Source organism: Elephas maximus, chromosome 18 (assembly GCF_024166365.1).
Source record: "Elephas maximus indicus isolate mEleMax1 chromosome 18, mEleMax1 primary haplotype, whole genome shotgun sequence".
Classification (NCBI taxonomy): Eukaryota; Metazoa; Chordata; class Mammalia; order Proboscidea; family Elephantidae; genus Elephas; species Elephas maximus.
Genome location: NC_064836.1, coordinates 26866735 through 26891282, shown reverse-complemented (window position 1 = coordinate 26891282; position 24548 = coordinate 26866735). Strand labels below are relative to the sequence as shown.

The following is a 24548-nucleotide window of genomic DNA, read 5'->3' as shown; positions in this document are numbered from 1 at the left end:
TACGTTTCTCACTCAATTGTTAATGCCTTAAAGTTTTTAATCGGTGCAAAGATTTTCTCAAATAGAGATAGAACTCAAAGTGTGATACTCTACTGAGTGCTAGCTCATCGAGCTGAGTCCACGTTAAGGTAAGGTGTTTGAGAGTGGAGCCTTAAAGCAGTCTCCCCTATCCCAGGAACGCGTCAGACATTCCCGTGGAACCTGCTAAGACAGACGCCAGGACCAGAGTCTGACCAACTGAATAAACGATTTCTGTGACGGGGCCCAGGAATCTTCCACTCCGACAAACTGCCCAGTCAATTCTGATGCACAGCTGGCCTTGGACATCGCTGCCTTGGAGCAAATGTCCCTGGGAGGGACTAATAGTTTGCTCTCGACTGATAACCTAAAGGTGGAAGTTTGAACCCACCCAGCAACACCGTGGAAGAAAGGCCTGGCAATCTGCTTCTGCTAAGATGAAACTCAAGAAAATCCAATGGGCCTGTTCTACTCTGTAACACATGGCGTCACTATGAGTCGGAGGTGGCTCGACAGCTGTGGGTTTGGTTTTTGGAGGTTGGCCTTGGAGCACTGGAATTCTGGTAAAGAATACCTTACCTTTGTACGTCCACAGATTATGGTTTTTGTTCATCAGACTTCTTGTTTGGTCCCCAACAAGCCTGTGAGGTCTGCAGGGTGGGGAGCACTTCCCACGAGTACAGGCTGGGAAGCCGAGGTCTGGAGGTGTTAAGTGACTCACCTGGAACACATGGATGGCAAGTCACAGTGCCAGGAAAAGAGGGGAAGGAAGGCCCTTGACTGATCTTGAGATTTTGTTAATAAATGCCATCAGTGTCATCCGTGAAGTTCAAGGACTCGTTTGAGGGCAGGGCTGGTTCAGTGGTAGAAGTGGAACCTCCACGCAGGAGCCCGTCTGTCAGTGGAGGCTGTGATGCAGAGCTTCCAGATGAAGCCAGACAAGGAAGAAAGGCCTGGCGATCTACTGCTGAACATCAGCCAATGAAAACTGTGCCGATCTCACTGTGCCTGGGGTCACCACGAGTTAGGAGCCGAACTGAGGGCAGCTAACAAGATACTTAAGCATTAAGAGGAATTTTAAAAAGCCGTCTTCTGTTTACAAATGCATTGGGGGGCTTTCTAGAGGGATGTCAAGCCACGGGAAATGTGAATTCCTTTTCCTTGTTTGCTGAAAGAAGCTGCCATCTCCACCTCAGCAGAGGGAGGCCAGGTGGGTGGGATCCACTGACAGGCAGGTGCAAATAGGGCTACCCTTGGTTACTGGGTCAGGGTAAAACAGAAATGTATTGTTCTGAGGGTGAAAGAAGCAGCTAGCCCACACCTTGGGAAGTGGTGTGGTGAGGTGGTGCTGGGCTGCACCCCAACCTCAGGCTCTCAGGGCCCACTGGGGTCCCGGGGGAGGCTGGGTATTTAAATCAAGAGGTGTGATATGGGGAACACTTTGGGCTGAACTGAAAGTGGGGGGATGGGGTTGTTCCCCTCTGTGTTTTGGACCCCATGTGTGTCAGAGTAGAACTTGGCTCTATAAGATTTGCAATGGCTGAATTTTCAGAAGTAGATAGCCAGGCCTTTTTTCTGATGCACCTCTGGGTGAATTTGAACAGCCAAACTTTCAGTTAGCAGCTGAGCACTGAACTGTGCAAACTGATACAAATGGTTGATGTTCTTGCTTGCTAACCAGAAGGTTGGAGATTCAAGTCCACCCAGAGGTACCTCAGAAGAAAGGCCTGGTGTTCTACTTTTGGAAAATCAGCCACTAAAAATGCAACGCAGCACAGTGCTGTCTGACTCACGTGGGGTTGCCGTGAATTGGAGTTGACTCAAGGGCAACTATTTTCTGGTCCCTCCAAGCTTTAGCCTCTGTGTCCACAGGGACCAGATCGGATCTTTCCAAAGAGAGGAGAGGCGTCCCTGGACTAGAGCAAGGATATCGGGTGGTGGCGTGGAATCTGAAGGCTTTCTCACCCTTTTGGCTGAGGAAACTCCTAGGGTTCTCAGGCAAATGAAGTGAGTGGGGAGTCCCAAGAGGAAGATCCCTGCTGTAATGGACTGAATTTTGTCTCCCCCAAAATATGTGTTGTAAACCCTAACCTCTATGCCTGTGGTTTTAACCCCATTTGGGAATGGGTTGTCTTTGTTATGTGAATGAGGCAGGATTAGTGTAGGGTGTGTCTGGAGCCAATCTCTTATAAGAGATAAGAGGAGCAGAGATGGGGGAAGATGGAGATCTCCAAGGGACCAGGAAACAAGGTGAAGAGACAAGGACCTTCCCCCAGAGCCTGCAGAGAGAAAGCCTTCCCCTAGAGCCAGCGCCCTGAATTTGGACTTCCAGTCTCCTAAACCGTGAGAAAATAAACTTCTGTTTGTTAAAGCCATTTGCTTGTGGTATTTCTGTCACAGCAGCACTAGATGACTAAGATACGCACCTTCCTCCTGATGAGGCAAGTGAATGACTAAGATACGCACCTTCCTCCTGATGAAGCTAGTGAGTCCTTCAAAAGATAAAACAGGGGGCTGCATCAAAATCTTGACTTTCCGGATGGCTCAAAAACTGAGTTACGAATTCACCCCTGCCTGTGCGTGGTCTACAGAGTCAATCAATCCATATTTCCTGGCTGACTGGGTGAATGAACCAATAGGGCGTTTGTTCCCCAAGAAAAGAACATTGGCTGTCCAAATTATCCAAAAATATCTGGTCAATTTAGACAGCATGTTAATAATTCAGTCAAAATATCATGCAGTTGTATAACGAGTGTTTACTGAGAGCCTCCTGTACACGGAGCACAGTTCTGGGTGCTGCCTAAACGTCAATGAGCAAGGCACACAGGCTTCTCGCCCTTGTGAGTCTTCCTGTCTGTTGGGGAGACAATGAACAAACAGAACAACAGAGCAGGTAGGAGGCTGGAGAGTGAGAGATGGGAAGGGAGGAGCTGTTTTGCAAGGACAATCAAGAAAAGCCGCTGTGAGGAGGTGATTTCAGCAGGGACCTAGACGATGTAAGAATGGGAGCTATGTGGAGATGAGGGGAGAGAGCTTGGGATAGTGAGGCTGGTTTAGAATGAGTGGGGGGTTGGTGATGGTGGACACCGAGGCAGAAGACAGGGATAGGAGAGGGAGTGGAAAATGGCACCAGGCTGCATAGAGCTTCAGAGCCCCTGGAAAAACTCCAGTTTGTTACAAGTGCAAAGGGAATTCCTGGAGGGTTTTCAGTAGGAGAGTGACACGATCCAGTTTATATTTTAGAAAGAGTGCTTAGGCTGCTGGAGACTCTGGGTGGTGCAAATGTTAAAGTACTTGGCTGCTAGTTAGGGGTTCAAGTCCACCCAGAGGCACCTCGGAAGACCTGGCCATCTACTTTAGAAAAAAAAACAGCCGTTGAAAACCCTATGGAGCAGTTCTACTCTGACACACATGAGATGCCATGAGTTGGAATCCACTCCATAACAAATGGTTTTTAACTTGATCCGATGGGTTGAGAACAGACCCTAGGGGCAAGTGTGTGGCCTGTTGGGTTGAGAACAGACCCTGGGGGCAAGCGTGTGGCCTGTTGGGTTGAGAACAGACTCTGGAGGCAAGCATGGGAGCAGGGAGGAGAGCTGGGATACCACCGTTGTGGTCCACGCTAGGGATGAAGGTGGCTTGGACCATCATGAGATAAAGGCCAACCCCACTTGTTCTCAAGCTGGCATGTAGACAGCGAAGTTCTATGGAGCTCAGACAATAATTGTCTGTTAGTCCAAAAGCGCTGACGAGACCTCTTTAGACAACGATGGGGAGCAGCGCTGGTCAGAGGCGCATCCTTCTAAGGACTGGATACACCTTGACTTGTATCATCACTGGTAGCCACGCACTAGCAGGCCAAGCCATGGAAGAGGAAATGAAGGCACAGAGGGGTTAAGTAACTTGTCCTAAGTTGCACAGCTCATAAAGGAAGCCAGCATTTAAACACCTGACTCCTGTGCCCACTCAGAAACCCCCTGCCTGCTGCTTCTCTGGCACGCTGCAGTGCCACGCAACATGGAGATGCCACATTAACTGAGGGTTTTCAATTCTGCCAAAAGAACACCTTTGGGGTTGGGCTCTTTCTAGGACAGCTTCTCCTTGTTGTTTCCAGGGCTGCAGCGCAGGGTCTGAGAAAGCACTGATGCCTTTCATGGCTGTTCCCTGTGGGATAATTGTAAACAAGCTAAAGAACAGGACCTGGGTTTTTCAGGGTTGACAGTGTGCCCTGTTTTCAGGAAGAAGTAAGTGAGCAACAAGAAAGAAAAGCTCACCTACAACAGAACAAAGTTTGCACCCCCCCGAAGGCTGGCAGGAGGGCAGGGTGCAGCGTGGGTAGCAGCCTTCTCGGTGTGCCTGTCTAATGGCACAGTGTGCCTGTCTAATGGCGGCTGTGGTCAAGGCAGTCACAGGAACAGGGAGTGAGAGCAGACGGGCACATCGGGCTCTCTGTAACAGTGGCGCAGCTTCTTATTTTAAGTCTGTAAGGGTTATTATTTTACTCAAAGCCTGAAAGTGATCGAGTTGTCCTCATGGGAAATATTTTAGAAAACTTGTATTTAAGAGTCGGTTTTTCACAATTCATGTAATTCGCTGTTAGTTGCCATTGAGTCAGCTCCAACTCATGGTGATCCCAGGTACAACAGAATGAAACATTGCCCAGTCCTGCACCATCTTCACGATCGTTGGTGTGCTCAAGTCCGTTATTGTAGCCACTGTGTGTTTTGAGTGCCTTTCAACCTAGGGGGCTCATCTTCCAGCGACTGGACAATGTTCTATTGTGATTCATTGACTTTTTGTTTGCTGAGTTTTGGAAATAGATCACCAGGCCTTTCTTCCTAGTCTTTCTTAGTCTGGAAGCTCCACTGAAACCTGTCCACCATGGGTGACTCTGCTGGCATTTAAAATACCAGTGGCATAGTTTCCAGCATCACCGTAACACTCAAGCCACCACAGCACAACAAGCTGACAGACAGGTGTGGTGTTGTAATTCAAGCCAGTTCAATTCCTCTTCTTTTCACCCTGGGGCATCGCCTCAGGGCATTGACTATCTCCCAGGGTTACTAAGAGTATTAAATGATTTAACATAAGATATTATATGTAGTAACCAAAATCTCAGAGAAGGAACAAGTCTACAAGGTTGATATTCTATACAAGCCACAACTTCATCTACCCTGAGACCAGAAGAACTAGGTGGTGCCTGGCTACCACCACTGACCATTCTGACCGGCATCACAATAGATGGTCCTGGATAGAATTGGAGAAAAATGTAGAACAAAACTCAAATTCTTAAACAAGGCAAGGCTAACTGGGCCATTTCAGACCAGCGGACTTCCTGAGCCATTCGTTAAAACTTGAACTGAAACTATAACCTAAGGTCACCTTTTAGCCAAATAGCTGAGTGGCACACGAAATAAGGGGTATCACCCACAAGAACGGTGCCCTACTAAAAAACGATCTGTATGTGACCAAAAGCTCAACATTTACTCTAAAGCAAAAATGAGAAGTTAAGAGGGCAGGGAAACTAGAGCACTGGAAATGGAACAAAGAGAACACAATTAAAGAGAATGTTGACAACTTATGAAAAATGTAACTCACATCACTGAACAATTTGTGTGGAGATTGTCAAAAGGGGGCCTAACTTGCTGCATAAACTTTCACCAACAACACGATAAAATATGATTAAAAAAAAAAGATATTATACATAAAAACCAAACCCAGTGCTGTTGAGTCGATTCCGATTATGTATGAAGAACCCTTTATAAACTGCAAGGAAACCCTGGTGGCATAGTGGTTAAGTGCTGTGGCTGCTAACCAAAGGGTCAGCAGTTCGAGTCCACCAGGCGCTTCTTGGAAACTCTATAGGGCAGTTCTACTCTGTCCTATAGGGTTGCTATGAGTTGGCAACAGGTTTCAGGGTTTTATAAACTGCAAAATGCAAAATACTCTATATACGAGAGAGAGCTAGACAGAACGATGTTTGAGGTCTTTTCCAGTTTTAAAACTCTAAGAGAGTGTGCCATATTTACTGCAGACCTACTGTGTGTATGGTGGTACTTGTCTGGTAGAACACACTTGGTAGGATTGTGGCAGGTCAAAGCTCAAGACCTATTCCTGGGGACAAGGGATCTTCGAAGAAGCCAGGCGCCTGGACGCCAAGCTGTTCCCCGCCAGTTCCTGTTCACCTCAGCGTGTGGATCTGTGCACTGCCTCCTTTCTGTCTGACTTCATGGCCAAGGATTCTGCACCCTGACACGCCCTTAGGAACCAGCTTTAAAGACATGAGAATTTGATCTTGTTTTTGTCAACTGCCAGTGCAATACAGTAATGGAAAACTTAACCCTGATTTAGATTGAAGTAAAGGAAATAGAGAAGAAATTACTGTACTATGTAAATTTCTAACATACTGTAATGTTTTATTCACAAGATAGATAATTATAGGTTACATATATGTATATATGTACATAATTTATATAAATTAAGCTATTCTACATGAAATATCCAAATTTTAACGATTTGTGGTTTTGTCCCATAATACCATACTGATTTAAAAATAACTATATAAAACCAAATGTCTGTATTGTACTTGGAAACCCTGGTGGTATAGTGGTTAAGAGCTACAGCTGCCAACCAAAAGGTCAGCAGTTCGAATCCAGCAGGCACTCCTTGGAAACTCTACAGGGCAGTTCTACCTTGTCCTACAGGCTCGCTATGAGTCGTAACAAAATCAACGGCAATGGTTTTCAGTTATATTGTACTTTTCCCAGCATGCACAGTCATGGCTTTTGAGATTTTCATTCATTTTTATCTACTACATGCCAGGCATATGGGGCTCTTTTGTGTTCCTTCCTTCTTTCCTTTCTCCCTCCCTTCCTTCTTTCCTTTCTCCCTCCCTTCCTTCTTTCCTTCATTTTTTTCTTTCTTCTTTCCTGCCACCCCCCTCTTCCTTTCTTCTTTCCTTGTTTCCTTTCTGTCAACCAATGTTGTAGGTTGAATTATGTCCCGCATGTCAGAGTCCTGACCCCCAGTACTTGTGATGAGAGCTTGTTTAGACTGAGAACCTCTGCGGATGTGATCAAGTTAAAAGGAGGTGATACTGGATTAGGGTGGGCCCTAAGTCCAACGACTGGTGTGTCCTTATAAGAGAAAGGAGAGGAGTATTTGGATACATACAGCCAGAGAGAAGACGGCCACGTGAAGACCGAGGCAGAGGTTGGAGCGATGCGCCTACAAGCCGAGGAACGCCAAGGGCGGTCGGCAACCACCAGAAGCTGGAAGAGGAAAGAAGACTCCTCTGCTAGAGCCTTCAGAGGGAGTGTGGCCCTGGCGACGCCCCAGTTTTGGACTTCTAGCCTCTGGAACTGTGAGAGAATACATTTCTGTTGTTTTAAGTCACCTAGCCTGTGGTGTTTTGTTACAACAGCCCCGAGGAACTAATACAACCAGCAAGTCATTTTCTTGGTTCATTTGAAAGGAGGAAATAAAACTGGATAATTGAGACTTAAGACTGTAAATATTCTTTGCTTTTTTTTTTTTTTCATGAAGACAAAGGTTTCAGCTCTTCTATTTTGCTGTTTCTCATGTACTCTGGGTTGAGAGACCAGATAACAGGCTAGTCTGAGCTGAGGATAAGGTCAAGGGCTCTGAATGAGAGTCTGACAAGATTATCTTTGAGGATAACACTCACTCTTAAGAGGCCAATTCAGTTGTTGTTTTTGGCTAATGGAGGCCTTTTCTTGCTCACATCCCAATTCTGAGATTTGTTGCACTCTGATTAGTGACTTCCAAATGTGTGAGAAGTTAGATCATAGATTACAGAACTTGAGGGCTCAAGGAACCCCAAGATCCAAGGTGCTCATCTTGAGCCAGGGAAGGTGATGCCCCATCGAGTGAAAAGAACTTCCCAAGGTCACCAGACTCAGACACAGCCAACACGTGCACTTCCTGGGAGAAATGCAAACAAAGTAGAGAGACTCACACTGGCAGACCCCCTGTCAGCCCCTATCTCCTTCTGGTCCAACCAGGTGAACCCAACCAAAATTAAACAAAAAACCTAAATGCCAATAAGATACTCTAGAACAAAATTGTGGGCTAAATTATTTCATTCTAAGTGTGCTGAATAAACAAATAAATAATTTTCAAATGTTTGACCCCAAGTTTTTAAGAAATGAGCTTCAAATTATGAGTAGCAAATATAAAACCAAAACCCATTGCCATCAAGTCGATTCTGACTCATAGTGATCCCGTAGGACAGAGTAGAACTGCCCGATAGGGTTTCAAGGACTGGCTGGTGGATTCAAACTGCTGACCTTCTGGTTAGCAGCCAAGCTCTTAACCGCTGTGCCACCAGGGCTCTGTAGCAAACACATATATATTTAAATAATTTATTTTTTTTGTTGTTGAGAATATACACAGCAATTTCTACATGTACGATTCAGTGACATTGATTACATTCTTCATATTGTGCAACCATTCTCACCCTCCTTTTTCTAACTGTCCCTCACCCATTCACATAAACTCACTGTCCTCTAAGTTTTCTATCCAGTCTTTCGAGTTACTGTTGACTATTTGATCCCATTATAGATAGTTCTTAAAAGAGCACAATGCTCAAGGCAGACATTCTTTACTAGTTAAGCTAAACTATTGTTTGGTTTAAAGAAGGCTTCAGTTGGTATTTTTGGATTAAGGCTTAAGATTTAAAGATGATCTCAGGTTAATAGTTTTGGGGATTCATCCAGTTCCAATGGCTTCAGAAAACCTGGATTCCATGAGAATTTGAAATATTTTTAATGTAGACATTGTTGAATTGGTGAATGTTTGCTGTGTATATTTTTACCACCCCCCCAAAAAAAAGCCCATACATAAAAAAATAAGTACATATATATATAAAAAGCACGACCTTGGCGTATTTGGGCTTACCCAGTGTAGTTAAAGATCTTTAAAATAAATACGTTTATTACTAAAGCTATTGATAAAGTATGGCATGGGACACCAGCATGAACCTATTGGAAACTCTACAGTTTAGTTGGCTTTTTCTACTCTGCAGAGCTACATCTTCATTTCTCCAATACCAGATGAGCCTGTGTCACATGCGAGGTTCTCAGAAGTAGTTTATGGAATGATGGGTGGATGGATGGCTGATGGATGGATGGATGGGTAGACGGGTGGATGTGTGGGTAGATACATGATGGATGGATGGATGGGTGAGTGGATGAGTGGATGGGTGGACAGATGAATGGATGATGGATAGATGAACGGATGGATGGGTGGATGGGTAAATGGATGGATGAATGGGTAGGTTTTCTCAATTCTATGAGTAGCATGGAAATAGTTTTAATTGATGACAATTTCTTGGCTGTGTCATATAGAGATGCTGTCATGGATTGAATTGTGTCTCCCCAAAAATATGTGTCAACTTGGTTAGGCCATGATTCCCAGTGTTGTATGGTTGTCCTCCATTTTGTGATTGTGATTTTATGTTGAGAGGAGTAGGGTGGGATTGTAACACCACCCTTATTCAGGTCACCTCCCTGATCCAAGGTAAAGGGAATTTCCCTGGGATGTGGCCTGCACCACCTTTTATCTTACAAGAGATAAAAGGAAAGGGAACCAAGCAGAGTTGGGGACCTGACACCACCAAGAAAGCAGCGCCAGGAGCAGAGCACATCCTTTGGACCCAGGGTCCCTGCAACTGAGAAGCTCCTTGACCAGGGGAAGATTGAGGACAAGGACCCTCCTCCAGAGCCGACAGAGAGAGAAAGCCTTCCCCTAGAGCCGACACCTTGAATTTGGACTTGTAACCTACTAGACTGTGAGAAAATAAATTTCTCTTTGTTAAAGCCATCTACTTGTGGTATTTCTATTATGGCAACACTAGATGAGTAAGACAGATGCTAACTTAATATCAAAACGTGGCGTGCACTTTTTCATTCACAGGTAGAATGATAAAAACAACAAAAAAAAGGATTGGAAACTCTCACAGTGGCCAGCTTGTGCGTTTCCTGGCCACTCAGAGCTTACTTGAATTCTGGCAGGTGAGAGGTGTTTGTCTGATACACTGGAACAAAGCATCCCTGGTGGCATGATGATTAAATGCTCCCCTGCTAACCAAGAGGTCAGCGGTTGAAACTCCCCAGTGGCTTCAAGGGGAGAAAAGACCTGGCAATTTGCTCTTGTAAAGATTACAGCCTTGGAAACCCTGTGGGGGCAGTTCTGCTCTGTCCTACAGGGTCACTTTGAGTCAGAATTAACTCCATGGCACACAACATCCTTTCCCTTCATCCTCACCTCTCTTTTCATCCTGACAAATAAATTTGTTCCCAGTGTTTCCTTCAAGAAGTAAAAGTTTAGGGAATTCAAGTTTCTAAACCCTTGCATTTCAGTGGGTGCTCAGGACCATGGAAGTTAGTTTTCCGACAAGTGTCAAGGGACCAATATATTAGATAAATTTTCTGTATTACAGAGGAGGGAAGTCAGTTCCAACATCTGGGCAGTGAAAGCAATAGGACCAGCCATTACCTGCAGGCAAATTAATAATATTCTTGGCAATTGTGTAGAACATTTGAAACTTACAAAAAACTTTCACATGCAACCTCTTACTGCTCAGGAGAACCCAGTGCAGTAGGTGTATCACAAAGGAGTGGTTTGCCCAATATAACACAGCTAGTAAACAGTAAATTTAGGATTTGAGCGTACACTTCCAGATGCAAATCTCATAATCTGTCCACCATTTGCCAGCTTTTCTCCTCAAGACTCATTAATAATCTTCAGGCTGTGTTCTGAGAAATGACAGGTCCCTCCACACACAAAGCTCTCCCCCTCGTCGACTGTTCCAAAGATCCTGGGAGAGGTAACACATTGGATTAAGGGACTTTCGGTGGAAGACCCTGTTACAGGGAGCTGGAGGGAGAATGGTCTTCTAACACAGGGTTTCTCACCCTTGGCATTAATGACATTTTGGGGTGGATAATTCTTAGTTGTGAGGGGCTGTCCTAGGCACTGTAGAACGTTTATCCTAGTGGACAGGAGTTGGTTCTTAAAAGACCACAAAGCTCAAGGCAGACATTCTTAAGCAGTTTTTGAAGAGAAATCAGTGCCGGGGGACTGTTGTTCAGCTATAGGTGCCTTCTCCGATCTGAATGTCACAGACACATCATGGACCTAGGGCTCTTCTGAACGAAGACCTGCTGGAGAAGAGGAGGACCTCTGAGGAAACAGTCCATTCATTCTGGAAAAACCACAAAACCAAAGTCCTTAAATTCTTTATATGCTCTTAAGGTTTCCTTTGTAATTCCAGAGTCACCCTACTTCATGATTCTTGAATACAATATCTATAGTTGTAGAAGATAATGGATTATATTATATAGTAATATACAATGTATGCCATTACACTGTATATTAATAATATATATAATTAATATTATATATAATTCTCATAAGATATGATAGGAAAACTCTAATTATTAAGAGCTGCTTAACCTTGCCTCCTACTTCCCATGCCTGAGTCTCTCACCTCCATTTAACCCTCCCTGGCATTTAAATAGCTAATCTATGTTGGTCGTGGAGTTAACAATGACTAAATCTCCGGGTGACTTCACAGCAACCTTCACAACTCTCTTTACTTGCTGTTTCCCTTTGTGTTCCTTTCTAGGACTGACTTGGCCCTTGCTAATAATTAAAGGTCCTCACTCCAGTATTCACCAGTCAGTAGATAAGAATTTCTGTGAAGAGCATGTCTTGTGACATTATAGCTTGCCCCTCAAAGTATAAAACCGACGGCGAAAAGTATTTTTAAAAATTGGTTCATTGGATACATGTGCATATGAAAGCAGGTGTGTATTCATTCCTTCAGTAAACACCTGTGGAGCTTTTCCTGTGTGCCTGGGCCCGTTCTAGGCCTGGACAAACTCCCCTTCCTGGAGCCATTGTCCTGGTGGGGTGGGGTTGGGGTGGAGACATTGAAGAAAGAAATACCGGTCAGTAAAATAGATAACATGCCACAGGAGGTAACTGCTATGGGGCTGTGGGAAGAAGAAGGCAGGAAGGATGATAGAGAGTAGCGGTGTGTTGTAAAAACAGGTTCTTAGGAAAAACAGGTTTACAGAAGACCTGAAAGAGGAAAGGGAGCAAGCAAGCGGCGAGGACACGGGGGTGTCTTAGTTTCCTAGGGCTGCCTAACAAAATGTGGCACAAAAAGTTTGTGCCCGACGACAACTAACTGGAAGGGTGGTGGTTGAACCCCACTCAATGGCACCATGGAAAAAGGCTTGACTACCTGGTGGCGTAGTGGTTAAGAGCTAAGGTGGCTAAACAAAAGTTTGGCAGTTCAAATCCAGCAGCGGCTCCTTGGAAACCCTATAGGGCATTTCTACTCTGTCCCATAGGGTCACTATGAGTCAGAATCGGCTTGACGGCAATAGGTCTAGGTACATGCTTTTGTAAAGATCACAGCCAAGAAAACCCTAAAGAGCAGTTCTACTCTGTAACGCACGGGGTTGTCATGAGTTGGAGTCCGGTCAATGGCAATGGGTTTGTTTTTTTTTATTGGTTTTAGTCCCTTAGGGCTTCTTTAACAAAGTACCAGAAAGTCAGCGGCTTTAAACAACAGAAGTGTATAGTCTCACAGTTCTGGAGGCTGGGAGTTCAAGGTCTCAGTGTCCACCGTGCGATGCCTTCTGGGGCTCTGGGGGAGAATCTGACCGTGCCTCTCTCCTAGCTTCTAGTAGCCCAGTGTTTCTTACCTGCAGCTGAGTGTACAGGGTATCCTTTCTCTGTCTCCCCATTTCTGTATCTTTTCCTCTTTAATATGGACACCACTCACATAGGATTAGGACCTGCCTACTCCAATATGACCTAGTGTTAACTGGTAACATCTTCAAAGACCCTACTTCCAAACAAGGTCAAGTTCACAGGTACTGGCGTTAAGACTTCAGCATATCTTTTGGGGGGGATAATGTTCAGTCCGTAAGAGGAGGCACCCCAGGCACAGGAGTAACAGTGAGTTCCAGAAACAGCAGGGGGGGCCAGTGTAGTAGGGGCCTGACATCTGTGGAAGAGCAGCAGGAAGTAAGGCCAAGAGCAGCAGGAAGTGAGGCAGGAAGGAGACTGGGTGCCCAATGTTAGGGTTTCATCATTCTTGTGTTTTTAGATTGGAAGCCCTTTAAAGGCTGAGCAGAAAAGGGGCGTGGTCAGATTCATGATTTAACACTTTGGGGTTGAGAGGAGACTGAAGAAGAGCAGGGGCAGAAACAGGGAAACACCTGGGAGGTGATCACAGTGACCTGGCGACGGGGTGAATGACGGCGGTGGTAAGCATGGTAGCAACAGATATAATGAGAAGAGGTTTGATTCTCTGTGTGTTGCAAAAAGTAGAGCCAATAGAATTTACTGACAGGCTTCGAGCAGGCTGTGAGAAGAGGAAAGAGAAAGGAGTTAAGGCTTTCGGTAAGTATATGTGTGTATATGTGCACGTGTGTGTGTGTATACAGCTTAATCTTATCCAAATGTTATCTTGTTTAATTGCTTATTTTTGCCCCACCCCAAAAGCCCTGCAGTCTTGATCATTGCTGTTTCCCAGCGTCTAGAATAGTCTCTATTCCTCTCTCAAAAAGGTGTTCATCACGTGTAATGGGATTACAGAAAGGTTGTAAAGCACACCATTATTTTTTGTCTTCCATATTTTCAGCCTTGATCCTGTATTAATTTTTTAAAATAAACTTTGCCGATTACATAAACTCAACTTTGCAAAACTATGTGATATAAAAATTGCTTATCAAGACTATCATTAAAAAGTGAACAATTCTACTCTCAGACAGAATGATGTTATTTCGAGAGCCAGTATTCAAGCCCTATGAAATAATGAAAGGAGCCCTGGTGGCGCAGAGGTTAAAGTGCTTAGAAGCCAACCAAAAGGTCTGGTTCGGACTCACCAGTTGCTCCAAGGGAGAAAGATGTGGCATTCTGTTTCTGTAAAGAAATACAGAGTTGGAAATCCTATGGGGCAGTTCTACTCTGTTATCTAGGGTCGCTATGAGTCAGAATCTACTTGACTACAACAGGTTTGTTTTTTTTGGTTTTGGTGTGAGCTATCATCTACAAACACAGGAGCACCAAGGATCGCTGGCAGACTCCCTAGTATAGAGACCTTGCCATTCTGGGCAAGGGAGCCCTCAGGCACAATGAAGACTGTTTCTGGTCAAAGTAGACTTTTGCTTTTATATCCTGGACCTGGAACCTCTCAGGAGCAAGACAGTCCACTCTGGCCTAGCCCACTCCAGCCGCCTTCCACTCTCCAGGGCCCTCCTGAGAGGTGGGGATCTCCGGTTGGGAACCAGCCCAGGAGTTCAACTCTTGGCTCTTGGGGTATTTTTCTCACAGTGCCAGAGGAGAAGTTAGGTGTTTGGTCTCCAGCATGCGCTTGGGGGTGATTTAAATGCCCCTGGAGCTTGAAGCGGTTCGAGATCACCCAAGCAAGCAGCAGGCACTCAGGCACTTTTAGAACTAGGATCTCCTCTCTTAAGTCCACCAGGCCGGGGAGACAGGCTGTCATTGGTCAGGATCCCAAGCTGCCCAAAGGTTGGGGGACAAGCCCCGCCCAAGCCCCAGGGGATGGAGTTGGCACCAAGGAGATCTGGTCAATCTCAGGAACTGTGGCCAGGAACTTCAAAGGGTGCAGGAGCAAGGCGGCCCTCTGCAGCCGGCACTGCACCTTCGCGCCCCCGCGACCAGTGAATCACAGGTCAGACACAGCCCCAGGTGGGAAAAAGAAGCGGAACCGTGGATAAGCGCGGTTGTGGAGAAAGAGTGCAGAGAGCCTAAGCCAGGGAGAACGGCAGTGGCTGGGGGTCCAGCGGGTTTGGCCTGCGGTCCTGGGCACGGTCCGACGGCCCCTCTAAACCGCCGCCGCCAGAGCCCGGAGCGGGCCGACTTCCCGGCGGGGCGGAGCGGCGGGAGGGCCTCCGGCCAAAGGCAGGGGTCTGTGGCCATGGCGGAGGCCGCGGAGCCAGAGCGGGGAGCCCCGGCCCCCCAGGGGCCTCCCGAGGGCCCGGCCCTCCTGGCGGAGAGCCCGGGCGAGCCGGGGGCTACGCGTCCCGAGGCTGAGGGGCCGGGGGCCGGCGAGGCGCCCGCGGAGGCGCCGAGGGCCGAGGGGGCGGGCGCGGCCGCTGGGATCCGGGAAGGGGGCGGTAGGCCGGCCGCAGGACCGACGAGCGAGCGGGCGCCAGGCGCGGACGGTGACCCGGGAGCCGGAGCGCAGGACGCGAGGGGCGTGGGGGCCGGGGTGGAGGAAGCCGCGGTGCGCTCCCCGGGACCAGAGGAGGCGGGCGGTGAGGAGCAGGTGGAAGAGACGAGCCCGGGGCGCGGCGGGCAGGGTCAGGCCCAGGGGGAGCCCCCAGGGGAACTCGCGGCCCCCGAAGCTGAGGAGGAGGCGGAGCGCGGGCCGGAGGCTCCAGGAGCCCGCGCCCCCGAGGTGCTGGGGGACAGCGTGAACGCCAAGGGCCCGGCGGGAGGCAGCATGGAGGCCGAGGGGTCGGCGGGGGGCAGCGTGGAGGCCGAGGGGCCGGCGAGGGGCAGCGTGGAGGCCGAGGGGCCGGCGGGGGACAGCGTGGAGGCCGAGGGGCCGGAGAGGGGAGGTGTCGAGAACGAGGGGTCGGCTGGGGCCTGCGTGGAGGCCGAGGGGCCGGCGGGGGGAGGCGTCGAGACCGAGGGGTCGGCGGAGGCCAGCGTGGAGGCCGAGGGGTCGGCGGGGGCCAGCGTGGAGGCCGAGGGGTCGGCGGGGGCCAGCGTGGAGGCCGAGGGGTCGGCGGGGGCTAGCGTGGAGGCCGAGGGGTCGGCGGGGGCCAGCGTGGAGGCCGAGGGGCCGGCGGCAGAGGCGCACGGGGCCGAGGGCGAGCCCCAGGACGGAGGGGACCGCAGTTCCCAGCCCCAGGCTGAGGCTGTTGAGGCCGGGGAGGCTCCTGGCGAGACGGGGGTCCCAGGAGGAGAGGGGCCCGGGAAACCGGCCTCCGAAGGCGCGAGCGCAGACGCTGGCGAGGACCGAGACGCAGCTGGGCGCGAGGGGGAGATGCAGGAGGAGGAGACGGAGAGGCAAGAGCGGGGATCTGAGGAGCCGAGAGGGGAAGCCGCAGCCAGAGGCGAGGCGGAGCCCCCCGACAGCAGCCCCGATGCGGAGGCGGCGGTGCCCAGGGGCGCCGCGGAGCCGCAAGACCAGCTCAGCAACCACCTGGCCGAGGAGGTGGCCGGAGTGAATGGCCGACAGGAGGACTGCGAGGCGTCCGAGGAAGGGGGTCCCTGGCAGGAGCACGACATCACTCTCTTCGTCAAGGTAAGCCCGCTTCCCCCAACTCTTAGTCTTGGTCTTCTCAGATCCGCGAGGGATGGGCGGGGAGGGCGCCCCCCGTGCCCAGCACTCCTAATTGTCGCCAGGCGCTGCCGCCCTCTGGAAAGGGGCGGGGCAGCCCTGGGGTTTCCTGGAGAAGAGTTCGAGGAGAGGTTTGGAGAAGGCTTGACGGTGGGAAAGAAAAGGGGTCGGGGCGCTAGCCAGGCATCCCGCTGCCTTTCGTCCCTTTTGCTCTGGAGGTTATAAGAGAATTAAAACAATCCAGATTAACCCCGCAAGCCGCTCACTGCCAGAAAAGCAACACACCCTACTGATATTCAAAGGAATTTCTGCCACAGGAATCTCTAATAGCTGAAACATGAAAATGCAAACAGGTAGGTTGTAATGTGAGAAGTGTTCCCGGGACGCCAATCTCCCAGGCCCAGAGCTGGCCAGGTTTTCAGCTCCAGAAACATAGGGGTGGGCAACCATTTTTGTGGAATTCGTAAGGGATCTTTGGGAAAATAGGAATTACACACACACACACACACACACACACAGTCACACACACACACACACACACCACACACACACAGAGACACATAGTCACATACAGACACACACACACACACACACCTGGGAAGAAAAGTCCCTGAATGGTACCAGCTGTTTGCCATTTCCTTCCCAGGGACAGGGCAGAAAACCCCGTGGAGCAGTTCTACTCTGTGACACGTGCGATGGCAACAGACTTTTTTTCCCCCCCTCTTTGGAAAGAAAAATGAAACATTTAACTATTATAATCTTCACTGAATATTTTAACTTTTTTTTTTAAAGAATAGGAGATTTTAGTGACTTGAACATCATCTGTCTTTATGTCAAATTTTCAACCTTAATTCAGATGGGAAGAGAGCATTGATTTTGTTAAGGAATCCGTAGAGACACCACTGAGGAAGTTCTGAGTTCACACAGGCATTTTTACAAGATGTCAACAGTCCAGGGACACAGCCCTGCAGCCGCTCACATGAGGGTTTTTGTTTTTAAAAAAAAAAAAGCCATTCCCAAAGACCCCTGGCCAGCACTGGGAAGGCTGGAGATAATAAGGTCAGGAATGTGTGTGGCATGTTGAATCATAATCCTTCTGAAATACTTCCAGGCTTACGGAAGCCAGTGACAGCCTAAACCTCCTTGCCTGAAATGTAAGCAAATGCTAATAAACAAAGGAATATTCCAAACGTGGTTCGTATCAGAGTTTTAAGAATTGTTTGGGTGTCAAGGGAATAGGGGAAGAACTAGAACAAGTTTCTTCACCATTGAGAAGGTGCTGTCCAGCACCAACTTTTGCAGATACATTGTTTAACACCCTGGGACATTTTAAAATTATGTATTGAGACACGTCTTGAGGGCACAGCGCCTATGGAGGTCACTGGGAACTTGAAGCCTGAGGGGGGTGGGGGGGGAAGAGGTGAGGGGGAGTGCACTGCTCTGTGCACCCCAAATCTGCCCCCTCCATCACCTTGGTTTAAGACATTTCCCATGGCTCCACTGGCATGGTTACATGGTTCCAGCAAAAGGTCTCTTGTTACAATTTTGAAATACCACACCAGCTTCCTGACCCGTCTTCCTGCTTCCCCGCTTGCCCCCTGTACACCCATCTAGTCCTTTCATACTAGCCAGTGAGCTGGGGAAAAATCTGATCCTTCTGTTTCGTAGCGTTAAATTCTTCATTTACTTGAGAATTTTAGGTAAATCCAAACTCCTTAGCCAAAGGCCCTTCTCCAGTCTCCCTTGGCATTTAGGTACCTAGAGAGATGAGGTAATTACAGCAGGTGACCCTCAGAAGTGGCATCAAGCACTAGTTGGTAATTAGGTGCCTGGCAATTAGGCACCTAGAAAGATTTGCATGTTTAACAAAGTGACACAGGTAGGTAGGGGTAGGAACTCCTGTGCAAAATCAGTGAAGGTTTAAGGGGCTGATAGGTGTGATGATAAGCACACGCCAATACTGGCTTATTTCAAGCCAGACACCAATAATCTAATTACTGAGTCTGTCACCCGTGGCACCACCTTGCCGACCCTGTGGAACTACTTGCTGCTCCCTGGTGGAGCCACAGTCTCCCCTGCCTTGGAATTTTGCAAGTGCCAGAGCCTCTGCCTGAAATGCCTTTCTTCCCTGTGCCACCTCCCCACTCCTCGCGCCAGATCTGGTATCTGCTGCGTGTCCTTCAAGAGGATTCAGTCTGAGCACCAGCTCCTCTGGGGGCCCTTGTCCAACCCCCGTCTGGGTTGGTGCCCCTCTGTTGAAACTCCACCCACACATAGCACTGCTGTCTTTGTGCTGTGTCTCAACTACTTGACTGTGTGAAATTCATCACTCCGTCTCTGGTGTTGAGCACAGGCCTGGACCATGATGAATGTCGGGGTGGGCCCCAGACTGCATGAGGTGGTACAGTACCTGGGCTTTAGAGCTGGGATGTTAGAGCCAGAGTTGTCTGGCTCTGCTATTTTCCTGCTGTGTGACCTTGAGCAGGTTACTTAACCTTTCTGTTCCTTTGTCGTCTCATTGATAAAATGGGGACAATGACAGTACCTATTCCATAAGGTTGTGGTGGGGATTCAAGAAAGATTGTATAAAGCGCTGGGGACAGGAAACAAACAAACAAAAGCGCAATTGCCATCGAGTTGATTCTGACTCCTAGCGATCCATAGGACAGAGTAGAACTGCCCCATAGGTTGACAAGGCTGCCATCTTCACAGAAGCAGACTGCCACATCTTTCTCCTGTGGAGCAGCTTGTGGATTCGAACTGCTGACCTTCCAGTTAGTAGCTGAGCACTTAACCACTGTGCCACCAGGGCTCCTACTGAGGACATGCCTGACTTTAAATAAGCACAATACTGTCGTGAGCTCTTGGTTTACATCTGCTCAGCTCCATAAACCGTCTCTGACTTTGCACAGAAACAGTCCCACGTATCTAACTGTTAACCTGCAGGTACTGCTAAACTCAAAGCTTGCACCTGCTGTCACATTTGATTTCTCCAGGGGAGACAAGACTGAGACCTGCTGGGACAAAGTAAAACTCAAGAAGGACATAATAAGCATTGTCATTCAGAAATGCCAAAACAAACAAACAAACAAACAAAAAACCCAACACCCGCTCCAAAAAAATAAATAATTGAGCCACCTGAGCACTGCCACAGCACATAGCAAAACAGGACCACGGGTTTCGGGTGTGTGATTGAGTTCTGGTAGACCAACCTGTTGCCGTCAAGTCGATTCAGACTCTTAGCAACCCTACAGGACAGAGTATAACTGCCCCATGGGATTTGTAAGGAGCAGCTGGTAGATGCAAACTGCAGACCTTTTGGTTAGCAGCTGAGCTCCTAACCACTGTGCCACCAGGGCTCCCCTGGTAGACCAGCAGACTGGAATTCTCTGTGCGCACCTTGCTCGGAGACAGCATGTGGAGACCTGTTCTGTGGGGCTCGGGCTCCGTGGAGCTCGAAAACGAGATGTTGTTTTCATAACTGTGTGTGAACTGTGTGTTCTGAAGGGGAGTGAGCAAAGATGCACTTCTGTGACTTCAATTCTCCCCTAAAATGACACATTTTGCATAATCTGTTTTCTAATAGTGTCACAAACCTCACAAGTTATATATACGAAATAAGTACAGGGTTAAAACCGCCAAAACCAAACCCGTTGCCCTCGAGTCGATTCTGACTCATGGTGACCCTATAGGAGAATAGAACTGCCCCATAGGGTTTCTCAGTACAGGGTTACTGGGGGGCATTGGTGGTTCAGTGGTAGAATTCTCACCTTCCATGCAGGAGACCTGGGTTTAATTCCCAGCCAATGCACCTCACGTGCAGCCACCAGTGTCTGTCAGTGGAGGCTTGAATGTTGCTGTGATGCTGGACAGGTTTCAGCAGAGCTTCCAGACTAAGACGGACTAGGAAGAAAGGCCTGGTGATCTATTTTTGAAAATCAGCCAATGAAAACCCTATGGATCCCAATGGTAATGACCTGCAACCAACTGACAGCAGCTAACAACAACAACAGGGTTATCTGGGATGGAAAATGAGGTAGAACGTCAGGCTTTGCTAACCTCTTACGCACATGCACACACACAGTGTGCCCACATGCCCACTGCAGGTAGTGATCCACCTCACCATACTGAGCTGATCCACATTGTAAGCACCTCTGCGTCCTCACCTCCTGGCTCAGCAGTGGGTCCCTGCAAGGTCTCCGTCAGTGCTTTCCGGTGGCTAGATGGGCAGGTGTCCAGGTGGGTGGATGACTGGCTCATGGTGATTGGATGCTGAGAAGCAGAACTTGGACACAGCCCACTTCCCCGTCGTCCCAGGGCTTTAGCACCCCTCCATGAAGACATCTTGGCAGCAGGGCTACAAGGTGCTGGGGTACCCATGGGGCTTCACCAGGGCGTGCAGCTCAAGACAGGACAGAGCTCCAGACGGTCCGTGTGCCTACACCCTTGGGAGCAGTTATGCTCCTTCAACTTCAGCACGGCTGCTCCTCCTCCTCCTCCTCATTTTATATCCTTGGTTTCACATTTGCTGCAGACCCACTCAGGGAGCCCTCCTTCTGCCATACTTGAAGCCCTATGGGACACCTCAGGAGCCTCACACTGGATCCTTTAAGCACGTAAATTTGCTGTTTCATTCAGATACCTAGAAACACAAAACCTAGAATTTGAAGAGTCCCTGGGAGGTGAAATGGTTAACGTGCTTGGCTGCTAACCTAGAGGTTGGAGGTTCCAGTCCACTCAGAAGTGTCTCGGAAGAAAGGCCTGGCCATCTACTTCTGAGAAATCAGCGGTCGAAAACTCTATGGAGCACAGTTCTACTCTGACACACACAAGGTCACCATGAGTCAGAACTGACTTGATGGCAACTGTAACTGGTAGAATTAGAAGGAATGTGTAAAATCTGAAGTTCTGATGGATCCTGCTGTTGGAAGTTAATCTGTTAACTCAGCACATGTGGGCTTATCACCTGTTCTGTGTCAGTCACTGGACTAGATTCTGGGGACATGGTGACAAAAAAAAAAAGTGACAAGCAAGCCTGAAAATCCACATCCTTACAGAGCTTAAAATCTAGCGTGCATAAGTGCGCACACACACACACACACACGCACACACATGTTGCCTTCAAGTTAGTCCCAACTCATAGCAATCCTACAAGACAGAGGAGAACTGCCCCATAGGTTTCCAAGGAGCAGCTGGGAGATTCGAACTGCCAACCTTTTGGTTAGCAGCTAAACTCTTAACCACTGCGCCACCAAGGCTCCATAATCTAGCACAGGAGACAGATACTGCGCCATTGTTACGGCTAGTGTATGTAAGATCACCCTGGGCTGCAGGCGCCAGGGGTCAGCTACCTATGGTGTGCTGGTCGGTTCCAACCTTCCACTTTCATGTTTACATGGTGCACAACTTAAAAATGTTTTTTACATTTTTTAAGTGGTTGGAAAAATCAAAAGAAGAATAATATTTCATGACACATGAAAATACATGAAATTAAAGAATCAGTGTCCGTAAATAAAGCTTTATTGGAACCCAGCCATACTCACTCCTTTACATGTTGTCTTTGGCTGCTTTTGGGTAGTTGTGACAGAGACTGTATGGTCCACAAAGTCTAAAATTTTTACTCTCTGGCCCTTTAAGAAAATGTTTGCTGACCCCTTGCTTAGGCCAGCTTTGAGTCACCACTCAGGGCTGCTCACATTGTCACATTTGCACAGAATTGGAGTTTTCACTTATCAAGGAAGAAGGGGAATTGCTGTTGGGTAAAGAATCAATCACAGTGAGTAAAAAATATATAAGATGGTAAATAACTTATACGTATTGTTAGAAATGCTTTTGCCTACAAAGTCCATGACTTTGACTGAGGAGAAGTTAAAGATAAAATAGGGAGTCCCTGGATGGTGAACACAGTTAATGTGCTTAGCTGCTAACTGAGAGATTGGAAGTTTGAGTCCACCCAGAGGCACCTCAGAAGAAAGTCCTGGCAATCTACTTCCAAAAAACCAGCCATTGAAAACCCTGTGGAGCACAGTTCTACTCAGTCACACGTGGGATCACCAGGAGTTGGGGTCGACTTGACAGCAACTAGAGAGAAAATAAAATAGAAATTAAACATGTTTATACACAGTTTGTACAATATGTTCATGCAGTCTATGGAATTATTTTGTAAAGTTGTACTTATAAAAAAATTATATGAGGATATAATGCAATGAAAAGTTTTCTTCCACCCCTGAGGCTCAGCCTCTGAGATTTTCTCCTTAAAGACAACACTAAATACTTTTAGAGATATTCCGTGCATATTCAAGCATATGTGTAAATATCCTTATTATCATAGCTGTCTCTTGCTGTGTAACAAATTATCCCAAAACTTAGTGCTGTAGAACAAAAAGCTTTTATTATTCACAGCTTCTGTGGGTCAGAAATTTGGGAGTAGCAAGCTGGGTAGTTCTGGCTCATGAGCTTGTAGCCAAGATGTCGGCCAGGGCAGTGGTCTCATCTGAAGGCTTGACTGGGGCTGGAGCATCACTTCCAAGATGGCTGGCTCACATGTCTGTTGGCAGGAGGCTGAGGTCCTCACCACTTGGGACTCTCAAAAGGGTTCTTTAGTGTCCTCACAACATGATAGCTGGTTTTTCCCCGAAGCAGTGATCCAAGAGAGACCAAAAAACCACAATGCCTTTTATGACTAGTCTCAGAAGTCACACTCTGTTACTTCCACCTTATCCTGTTCATTAGAAACTAGTCATTAAGTCCAGCCCATATGCAAGGAGAGAGGAGTTAAGCCCTGCCTTTTAAGGGGAATACTAAAGAATTTGTGGATGTATTTTAAAAACAACACACCCACCTCCCTTTTTCACACACCCACAAAACAAACTGGTTTACACCTTGCTTTCTTCACTTAACAGTATATCTAGAAATAATTTTCTGTTCAAAGACTCTAGCTTGCCCTTATTCTTTTGACAAACTTTATAATATTTCTAGTGATGGGTAGGATCCCTGGTGGCGCAGTGGTTAAGAGCTACGGCTATTGACCAAGAAAGGGTGGCAGTTCAAATCCACCAGCCCCTCCTTGGAAACCTCAGGGGCAGTTCTGCTGTGTCCTGTAGGGTCACTATGAGTTAATCAACTCAGCAGCAACGAGTTTGGATTTTTGGATTTTAGTGGTGGTTATTTCCACTCTTTTGATACTTTAAATGATGCTGTAACGAATATCCCTCCATAGAGTTACAATCACGTATAGATACTAAATTTTCAGAAATAGTATCATCAGGGGAGCCAGCAAAACTAACCGGTTGCCATCGAGTCGACTCCAGCTCGTGGCAACCCCACGTGTGTCAGAGTAGAACTGTGCTCCACAGGGTTTTCAGTGGCTGATTTTTCAGAGTAGGTTGCCAGGCCTTCCTTCTGAGGTGCCTCTGGGTGGACTCACGCCTCCAGCCTTTCGGTTAGCAGCTGAGCGCATAATCACACCAGAGGAAAGGGTATGCGAACTGACTGTGAACGTCCTTTGTCCATTTTTCGGATGGGCCTTATTCTTCCTGATTTTTCCATGAAGGACATTAGCCGTTGTCTGTCATACATGTTGGATATATGTTGAGGGGAGCCCATGCCCGTTTGTGCTGGAGTAATCCACCCTGTTAGCCATGGTACGGTCCTGTAACGGATGCACAGGCTGTGGTAGTGCTCTTGGAAACTTCAACTTCATTTACCGGAATCTCTAAAAGCCCTGTTATACTTTATATCCTATAACTTCTTAAATCCTTAGGGATTAGGTATTTCAAGTTTTCCCTTTTCATTCATAAGTTACATTTTACCAAGCACACACCCTTTGAGAATTAAACTTTCTTACATTTGAAGAATTTCTGTTCAAAACAAAGTTTAAAATGTGCATATAGCAGGGTCATTTCATATCTACTCTACTCCATCTGAGGTGCCCTGGGAGCACAATGGTTAAGTGTTTGGCTGCTAACAGAAAGGTTGGCGGTTCAAATCCACACAGCGGCTCCATGGGAGAAAGGCCCGGCGATCTGCTCCCGTAAAGATAACAGCCTAGAAAACCCTAAGGGACAGTTGTACTGTGTCACGTGAGGTTGCTATGAGTCTAACGACAACAACTCCACCTGATAAGGTTGGAAGTGCCACCTTGATCTTGGTGTGCCACTGACTGAAATGAGTT

General features: G+C 47.7%; 1 protein-coding gene across 1 annotated transcript in view; it reads left to right on the top strand.

Annotated features, from left to right (window-relative positions):
* The first annotated feature begins 14640 nt into the window (after positions 1–14640).
* The window catches only part of CLIC6 (chloride intracellular channel 6), a 63891-nt gene continuing 53983 nt past the window's right edge, over positions 14641–24548 (top strand). The window contains exon 1 of the mRNA XM_049857972.1: positions 14641–16339. Within this exon, the coding sequence (XP_049713929.1) occupies positions 15002–16339 (1338 nt within the window). The 5' untranslated portion in view covers positions 14641–15001. The remainder of the gene's footprint in view (positions 16340–24548) is intronic.